The sequence below is a fragment of the Barbatula barbatula genome, assembly GCF_947034865.1.
Source record: "Barbatula barbatula genome assembly, chromosome: 12".
NCBI lineage: Eukaryota > Metazoa > Chordata > Actinopteri > Cypriniformes > Nemacheilidae > Barbatula > Barbatula barbatula.
Window position 1 is genome coordinate 14,672,651 of NC_136775.1, and position 9,880 is coordinate 14,682,530.

General features: G+C 38.4%; 1 protein-coding gene across 4 annotated transcripts; it reads left to right on the forward strand.

The window, feature by feature from the left end:
• The first annotated feature begins 1,695 nt into the window (after nt 1-1,695).
• Nucleotides 1,696-9,462, forward strand: hacl1 (2-hydroxyacyl-CoA lyase 1). Of its 4 annotated transcripts, XM_079469396.1 has the most exons (17): nt 1,696-1,841; nt 3,009-3,113; nt 3,205-3,245; nt 3,331-3,411; nt 3,493-3,565; nt 3,653-3,730; nt 3,962-4,056; nt 4,231-4,343; nt 4,542-4,677; nt 4,964-5,069; nt 5,186-5,269; nt 5,497-5,598; nt 5,761-5,915; nt 6,772-6,930; nt 7,384-7,491; nt 7,564-7,750; nt 8,554-9,462. In XM_079469396.1, exons 1-17 carry the CDS (start codon nt 1,791-1,793, stop codon nt 8,584-8,586), a joined length of 1,707 nt encoding a protein of 568 aa, XP_079325522.1. In that variant the 5' UTR covers nt 1,696-1,790; the 3' UTR covers nt 8,587-9,462. The 4 variants fall into 4 exon arrangements, with proteins under 4 accessions (XP_079325522.1, XP_079325521.1, XP_079325520.1 ...); XM_079469395.1 differs by lacking the exon at nt 8,554-9,462 and having other exon boundaries at nt 7,564-7,961; XM_079469394.1 differs by having other exon boundaries at nt 1,714-1,841; nt 3,493-3,730.
• The last annotated feature ends 418 nt before the right edge of the window (nt 9,463-9,880 follow it).

The window sequence follows — 9,880 nt, forward strand, 5'->3', positions numbered from 1 at the left end:
ACTGTGAAATATGCCAACTTCAGGGGTCAATAACTCCAAAATGCTACAGTAAAAATATCTGCTTTTTGGCTAGATGTTAGTCGCAAATACTTGGTATAACTCCAAAGTAGAACTTCTAACGCACCCTCAAAGAAAGTCGAGATATGGCACCCCATGCGGTAGACATCAAGACAAGGTATTACCCACCTGTGGAACTTTTAACGCACCCTCAAAGACATACTTGTACAAAAACACATATTCTGTACATACAACAAGTGTTTTAAATAAAATTTTATTTTATTTCTCTTCTTCTTTTTATGGTCTATTGTCTGATCTGTATAATATTGTTACTTTCAAAGATTTCTATTAATAAAAAAATTCATTAATAAGTGAGATCCGGAGATGGGCATTAATTACAAATACGTTTGGGGGGCTTTGTTGTTGGTTTCGCGAGATGAGCAGGTGGCAAAGACACACCAGCTGAGATTTCTAGAGATCAGGCTTACAACTTGGCATTAGTTTAAGTGTACTTAGACCTTAGAGGCTAATAATGTGAATTTCCGTTTAGAACGTCACATATGTTGTTTGACCAATCTGAATAGTGTAAGCCTCATACTCTGATTATAGTAATATTATTCTAGCTAAGTGTACATGGCATGATTAGGTAAAGCTGCCACTAGAGAAGGAAGGAAAGATTGGTCTATCTATATCTATGGAGTGGTCATGACCTCTGATTAGAAAAATGTCAAGTTGCTTGTAACTAAGTGTTAATAGTCTAGGCTGACTAAACAAAGGTAAGTTTATGTCCCTTGCCTCTGGCAGACTTGCTAGATCTGCGTATAAACGGCCGGCGCAAGACTAAGCGACATGAGAATCGGATAGTTTAAAGTAAAGCAGGAAAATCAAACATGTATCCAAATTGCATGATTATTATCACGTCAATGAGGTTTCCATTGTATCTTTTGGAGTAAGACAAAATGATGCAATGTAAACAATAACAAACTACAGCGTTGGAAAGACGGAACGCTTGCCTGTCTCCGCCGTGTCACTTGGCCATTGGGCCAGTGGGTGGTTCTTCTTCTCTCACATTTTTCACCACCTAACAGCATCAATGATTTAGTTTTAATCTTGCAGTCCTATGGAATGAGTATAGGCCTATGTTTTATATTTATAACATCTGATGTGCCGCTCTATACAAATCATTTTAAAGACACATCTGGTGCTGCTTGGTTTCTGTGTAGGCTAAATGAAACGAGTTGTCAGGATTGAACCGTTTTACACATTTTCATCATCTGTATTTGATCCTTTATTTAATCTACATACATTTGGAATAACATTAATCTCATTAGGTTGTGCAATTGTTTTATACATTTGTCACAGACTCTCGGAAGTAAATTATCACTTGTACCTCTTATCTGCAATCCTATTTTTTTATTTATTTATTTATTTATAATACTATGCCAAGTCAGATTTACACACACATTTCCTGTCAAGGAAACTTGAAAAAGTAAATCTCCACACCTATGTTTATGGATTTTATGCTTTTATTTCAAGCGAATCACACCGTATTCAAGCAATGCATTTTATTACAACATTGTGTGCATTACCAGGGAATTATAGCTTTAATATCCATTGTTTCATTCAAATTATTCACACAAACCTTGCAGTAAGCACGTGTTAGGCCATTTATATCCAGTAGGTGGAGATGTGAGCTTTGACTGCACGTCACCAGTGAAGAAGAGCAGCTGGTGAAAGATCAGAAAGAGTTTCATGTCTCAGATGAGTGACATTACTCATATTTAAAGGTGTTTATGGATGACGTAACTGGAGCTCAGCTGATCGCTGAGGCACTTAAAGCTCAGGTACGTTTCATATTACGGTCATTAATGCTATAATGTGAAAAAAAGACAATAGTGTCTCACATCTGTAACGTTACTGTATGTTATAAAACCGTTTGATTGTAAAGTTAGTAATTAAAACACTTGTCTATTTGTTTAAATATACACGTACCTGAAGTGTACGATTTTGCAACATAATGTTCTCTGAACTTGGACATAGTGTGTCAAAGGTGTTGCGCATGCGCACACGAATAATTATGTACGGTTTTATTATGTAGGCTACACAACATAGTTTTGTTATATACAGTCTCAAATTGTATCTGTTTGCTTGGTATTATAATTTTTAATGCAGGGTTTGCTGCTGTTGGCTTGGGGTTTCATATATATAATAATTTATAAATTATATGTTTGTGTGTGCAGAACCAGCAGTTTATTTCTACTTATAACAAATATGTTTCTTACAATCTTTAAAGTGGGCAATTGTGTATCTTGCCAAAACAATACAATAAGATGTTTTCATATGTGGTAGACAGTAATGTTATAGCATTTCTGCTTTTATCCACTTTTTTATTCACAAAGGTAATCTATCTCAAGACCCACCAAAATATGTTTAAGTACTTTGGAAATACAGAAAAATAAAATTCCTTCTCTTTAGTTTGAGTTCACCTTTTCTTTTCCATCCGTGATGAAGTCAGACTCGAAACACCAAGGATTTGGTGAGAGCCCACCAATGGCTGGAGATGGGTATAAATTACAAATACTTTTAGGGGGGCTTTGTTTAAAAAAAATAGTTTTGGAAAAGTAACATTAAAAAAATCACGATTAAATATCATATTTCCGATCAATAATTAGACTTTGCATAACATGTAACATGAAGTTTGTTTCCTAAAAAGACTGGCAGGTCTGTGCTTTTTGAAAGAAATGTCGGTCAATTGATGATTGGCTCTTTTTACTAGAAGGCAGGACTTCCATCGCTTTTGCGTTTGATTATCTTTGATCATATGTAGATGTGTGTATTTCAAATGAACTCATTTATTTGATTCCCTTAGAAAACTGTATTAAACAGTTTATCATATTAAATCATATAATGCACTTCATTCTTGTTAGATTTACATTAGTTATTAATACTCTCATCATACTCAAATTTCGTATCTCATTGTTGATGTTTTTTTTTCAATTCTCCATGTGCAGAATGTGGAGTACATGTTTGGCATTGTTGGTGTGCCGATCATTGAGGTGGCCATGGCAGCCCAAGCAGCTGGAATCAAGTACTTGGGCATGCGCAATGAGCAAGCAGTAAGACGATTTCACTTTTCAAAAACACACCTTTTACTCGTTGCATTAAAGACTTTTTTAACTGTCAATAAATTCCTATTTTTCTCTCCAGGCCTGCTATGCTGCATCTGCCATTGGCTACTTGACAGGACGGTATGAATGCGTCCCATCCCAATTCATTGCTCAGTTGTACTTGTTCAGAGTCAGAATCTTGTACCGACATTGTGTTCTTTTCCAGCCCTGCTGTCTGTCTGGTTGTATCTGGACCTGGCCTGATTCATGCACTTGGAGGAATGGCCAATGCAAACGTGAACTGCTGGTAACTTTTATGCGGCTGAATTCACATCATGTTAATAATAACTTATCCAAGATTATTACTCAGTTGAATTTTCATGTGCAGGCCTGTCATTGTCATTGGCGGCTCCTCTGATAGAAACCAGGAAACCACAGGAGCGTTTCAAGAGTTTCCTCAGGTTTGTGGTGTAAATCACAAACATTCAGGTCTTTGTACACATTTCTTTGCATCCCTGCCCAGTATGTTTCAATGTGTTTCTCCTCAGGTTGAAGCTTGTCGTCTGTACAGCAAGTTTTCTGCTCGACCAAGCAGTCTTCAGATGATACCGGCTGTAGTGGAAAAAGTAAATCTCCACACCCATGTTTATGGCTTAGACACTTTAATTTAAAGTGATTCACACTGTTTTCAAGCAATGCATTTTGTCACTACAGTACTGTATGTGCATTTCCATGTAATGCTAGTGCCTTGTTTTACCTGTTGAGCTATGGAAACACTCTTATAACTTATCCAATAAATTAAGTGACCGGATCTTCTGTCTGTAAGCAAAATACACAGTGCATTCTCTCTGTCACAGGCCGTAAGGAGTAGTATTTACGGCCGTCCTGGAGCGTGCTATGTGGACATTGCAGGAGACATGGTGAATGCCAAAATAGACCGGGCCAGTGTCAGGTGAGCTTCATTCATCATCAATAAAAAGTTTCATATTTAGTTACTTTAGTTCCTATGGATCTTGAAATGTTTTCGCCATACTTGTCATAACCCTGTATATGAAGCCGTACAGACATAACATTTATTTCTTGTTCATTTATGTTAAAACCGTCTCTCACTTTTTATGTGCTGTAGGTTTGTTTCCTGTTGTCCTGCAGCTCCTGTGAGTCAGGCTGACAGCAGAGAGGTCACAAAGGCCGTAAAGCTGCTCAAGACGGCTCAGAGGCCTCTGATCATTATTGGAAAAGGTGAACCAGACATTTAAGGGACAGGCAGTGTCCTTATGATCTCCAGCCATTTTACATTCATCCTACAAGCACATTTAACTTTGAAAATGTAGTCAGTTGTATTTTGTATTTGCGTAATGACTAAACACATCTGTTTTTGATTTCTTGTTTTATTCACTCGTCATATCCAGTAATCTTGATAACTGTGTCACGGTGCAGGTGCAGCATATGCCAGGGCAGAGAGGGAGGTCAGGGAGTTGGTGGAGGTGACCGGAATTCCCTTCCTTCCCACACCAATGGGGAAAGGAGTGTTGCCCGATGACCACCCCAACTGCGTGGCGGCGGCCAGATCCAGGTGTGTGTCTAAACTATTCATATTATCTTCATTTTTTAATATAAAGATCTAATAATGTCATTTTTATAATCATTTATAACATTTTTGTTAAGCATTATATAAAATGTGGGGCTATTATTATTATTATTTTTTTTTTTACCTGTAGATGTTTTCAACCAGTAGTTTTCATGTTTAAAGCAAGCATGTTGAAATGCTATAACATTTTTGTTGCCCTTAAAACTGTATTTATGTTTACTTTTCTGTTATTTTATTATCACTCATATGATATCTGTCTTTTTTTGCGTAGAGCTCTGTTGCAGGCTGATGTTGTGGTGCTTCTGGGTGCGAGACTCAACTGGATCCTGCACTTTGGTTTTCCACCCAGGTTCAGTCCCCACGTGAAGGTCATTCAGGTGTGTTATCCACCAACACAACACTAGCACAAATACCTAGTGTACATGACAAAAGGACCACTATCAAGATCGATCATTTGTGTGTGTGTGTGTTATTGTTGTGTGAATGTTTTCAGGTGGATCTGTGTGCTGAAGAGTTGAGTAATAATATAAGAGCTGCATCGGCTCTGATGGGTGACATGCGAGCTGTGGTCAGCCAGGTAACAGTAAATTCAGCACCCTCACTCATCTTTCATTTGAATGATTGACACGTACATATTGTATAATTGTGTAATAATTATTTGTATATTCTGAAGACTGAAAGACCATTAACCTCATTGACATCCATTACATTGTAAAGCAAAACGAACCACCTTTTGTAGCAAGGTTTCATATACCAAAACGAAGGATTTAATGTTACATGATACACACTTTCTCTGTTTTAAAGCTGTTGGAGACTTTAAAATCTGATTCCTGGAGCTTCCCATCTGATGCAGAATGGTGGGCAACACTGAAGGAGAAAATGGTTGCAAATGCTCACATGTCAAAGGTGGGAGTGTGGTATGCTGGATGTAGCATATGCTGGTTATAGGATTGGTGCTATAATAAAACCAAATCATTGTCTGTCATTTTATTAATACATAACATTTTTCATGGAGTGTGTCAACTGTGTTTGTAAAGTACTGAATGGACCCATCTTTGTTTCCTGAAGACTCTTGTTCATCATTCAACTGTACCCATGAATTACTACACAGCCTTCCACCACATCTCTGAGCTCCTGCCCAAAGACTGTATCATAGTTAGTGAGGGAGCTAACACCATGGACATTGGCCGTACTACGCTGCTAAACTACCTGCCACGACACAGGTGAGACGCTCCATAGTTCACAGTTAAAAAGTTCACCAGCAAAAAAAAGATCTTATAATGTACCATCCCAGATATACATGACTTCCTTTTTTCAGTTGGACAAAAACAAGTCATCATGGCAAAATAGTTCCTTTAGACCCGTGGCTCTTCTGCCCCCCTGCTGCGGCTCCCTGCAGTCTTTAAACGGCCCTGTTTATGCCTGGTATTAAGATGCGTTTTGGTCAATCGGATCACAAGTGGACGAAAGATGCATATACCCATTTACACCTGCTGGTGTCATTCGTCTCTCTTGTCCACTTCTGTCCTGATTTCTTCAAGAAATATCTGAAAAAGCATTCACATTTACACAGCCATACACCCTGGCTGGGTAAATGTCTTTGCTTTTTCAGAAATTTCATTCGAATGCATGCAATTATTTCGTCCAATGTAAATATGAGCGTGACCGGAGATGACAAACAGATTTCTGTCTTTGACAGATGTGAGACAGCGCCGAACACTGTATGATTAAAAGTGACATATATTTTGTAGCTCCAGACAAATTGTATTTGTTGGTCGAGGGCCCAAAATGGCTCTTTTGGTCGCAAAGGTTGCCGACCCCTGCTTTAAACCAACCTGATGAGGTGCCACCAGGCTGTGTGGGCTTTCATGTTTTGTTTAGGGTTGGTATAGCGTAATGGGTGACGATTTGGAGTGGCAACTGAAAGGTTCTAGGTTTTAACCTCTTAAGCGGTGATGAATGAACTATTACCATGATGCTTTTCAGAAAGGCATTTTCTCAGGTTGCTGTAAGGAGGTCTGTTCTTAGAAGTTAGTGACTAGTTTATTTACAGCATTGTAATTGAAATGCTTTGTGCAGGTTGGATGCGGGTACTTTTGGCACTATGGGGGTGGGCCCGGGCTTTGCCATCGCAGCAGCTGTTTTGGAGCAGACGCAGCAGAGCTCACAGAGAGTGGTGTGTGTGGAGGGAGACAGTGCTTTTGGTTTCTCTGGTATGGAGGTGGAGACCATGTGCAGGTAAACCTACAAGTTAAAGTGATTTAAATGAAACTACATTCATCATTTACTCGCCCTCTTGTTATTTCGAACCTGTATGACTTTCTTTCTTCCACAGAGCACAAAAGATGATATTTTGATGAATGTTTGTAACTGGCACCCATTCACATGCATTGGTTTTGTGCCCATACAATAGAAGTGAATGGGGGTCAGTGCTGTACAGTTACCAACTTTCCACAGAAATATATTATTTTGTGTTCTGCTGAAGAAAGCAATACAACGTTTGAAAATGACAAGAGGGTGAAAAAATGATGACAGAACTTTCATCTTTGGGGGAACTTGCCCTTTAACATCATCCTTATAAAAGACAGTTAGTTGAATCTATAGACTATTTGAATAGTAAAAGAATACTGTTAAAATGATCATGACATTGCTGTGCTCTGAATCATTATGATTATTCCTTTTTCTGAATAGGTATAAACTCCCAATCATCATTATAGTAATCAACAACAATGGCATCTACAGTGGAGTGGATCCCGACACATGGAGAGAGATGGAGAAAATGGGTGACATGACTACAATGTGAGTCCAGAGAATATATTTATATTTTCTACTGATTAAAAATAGAAACGTTTGACCGTATATGTGTCTCAGAGCTCCTCCAGTGACCCTGCTGCCAGAGGCGCGGTATGAACAGGTAATGACTGCTTTCGGGGGGTGCGGGTACCTGGTGCGAACTGTGGAGGAACTGCGTAGTGCGCTTCAGGAGAGTTTGAAAAACACACAGATGCCGAGCCTTCTCAACGTGCTTATAGACCCAGCGTCAGACCGCAAACAGCAGGTACCGCTTTCACACGCAACACACCACCTTCAGGTGTCAAACACATCAGATGTGCTGATAAACTGATGCCATTCAAAGCAATAGAAACATCATTTTAACTTCATTAACATAATAATGAAATCTAACGCTCACCATGGAGCCATCAAGACAAGACAACACATACTGATAAAATGGAAGAAAAGCGTCTACAATTGTAGAAATAAATGTAAACACACTGTATTGAGATTGTGTCTTGGAGATAAATGAAATGATCCTCGGGTTGCTTTAAAAACGTGTACTGTAATTTCATAGGCTACAAGCATTAGCTGTATGACTGCTCCCTTGAGTAACATATAGTTTTACTCTTCATTGTGAGTCTTGCTGTTGTGTTCCACACCTCTGAAACTGTCAGCGGCATTGTGTGATAAATGCAAACTAACACACCCCACATGGATTTTCTTTATCCCGTCCCACACACACACACACCTTATACATATCTGACCTTTCTATTCTTGAAAGTTATGAGACCCTGTTATTAAAAGTTGTGACCCTCTTTGTTATGCCGAATGTATCCCGGCAACCACACACAGACGTGTTGAAGGATTGAGTGTCATAGTGACCCTGAGAACACGGAATCTGTTTGTCTGTCCAGGACTGATTTAAAGGGTTTCCCCAATGATGAATGGAAAACCGTCAAGATTTACAGATGCATCAGAATGTCAGCTGCTTAGAGATTCAAACCATTGTTTTATGTTCCGGCTTTATTGGTGTTCCTGTGAAAATCGTTCTTTGATTTTAAAATCCATCTCTCTGTGTTTTTATAGGAGTTTCCGTGGCTGACACGTTCAAATCTTTAAAGGGGATTGTGACCTATTTCTATACCGTACACTACAGTTGATCCACTTGCTGTAGGTGGCAGCATTTCCTGTAATACAACAACAAACCTGTTTCAATTTGTGTAGTCTCCACTTTTGTATGTTTTTATTTGGCTACAGGGTGAGGTTTTGATATAAAATGAAATAGTTTGTATGTTCATACAGGTTATAAGCTTGTGTAATGTATGCCATGCAATACACACGTATGCAATTTACAAGAGTTATAAAACAAGTTTGCGCAAAGAACAGATTGAGGTGTAAACTTATATTTCTAAATCGTAAAATTGTTTGTAAAGTGAAGAACCACTTTTTTAATCTGATGCGGGTTGGTGAAGGGGTTGGCTTTGCTTTAGGCTTAGAACAACAGTCAGTGGGGAAATAATAACAAAATAATATTTTTTTAGGTGATTAAATAACAAATACATATATTAAGTGCAGTAGTTAAATTTGTTCAGTTGAATAATCTTTTTTACAAGAAGAATTGTTACCTTACCTGATCTCAGGTCAGTGTTGTGTGTCCGGAGTGGGGTTCTGTTTAAGCTCATCACATCCTTTAGTTTATCGAAGTCTTCCTGACCTCCTCTCATGTTCTCCTATGAAGTGTCACTGCTGCTTTATCAAATAGAGAGAAATAGAAAGTGTCCTCTCGTGGATCCCGACACATCACAGGTTGCAAGATGTAACCTTATAATATTGTTCAGAAATGGACTTAAATTTCTATACATTTTATCGTATTCATAACAACGGTAATTTAAAGAAATATTTTTGTAATAACTACTTGATTATAAAAGATGAATTCAGATGTTCTTGGTACCATTCATTTGTTTTCAAAATAAAAATGTGATTTCTAAACCCTCATCTCTACCTGTGTGTCTGTTTTTCTTCTTCACTCTCTCCGATGGAAGGCATTTGCAGCGTGTTCTCTCTTGTGTTGCACAAGGCTTTAAACGGTCCTCCTCATAATTGCTCCGTCATTAATTCTGGGTGAACTTAAAGGCACTAATAAATTGTGAGCAGCATCGGTCAATACATCCTGAAAAAGCACATACACAGTGAGAAAGAGAAAGAGGACGGGGAGGGGGTGAGATGCTCTGGAAAACATCTGTGTTATTCCACTACAACGCATGCAGGCTAATTCTGTCATTTTATGTGTGTACATTATACCCAGCATAGTTCTATATAACTGCATCATTTGATATCACTATGATCTCTATGCTAATAGTGCTTAAACGTCTGCCAATGGCGTGACATGTTGTCATTTCAATGTCATTTCTGT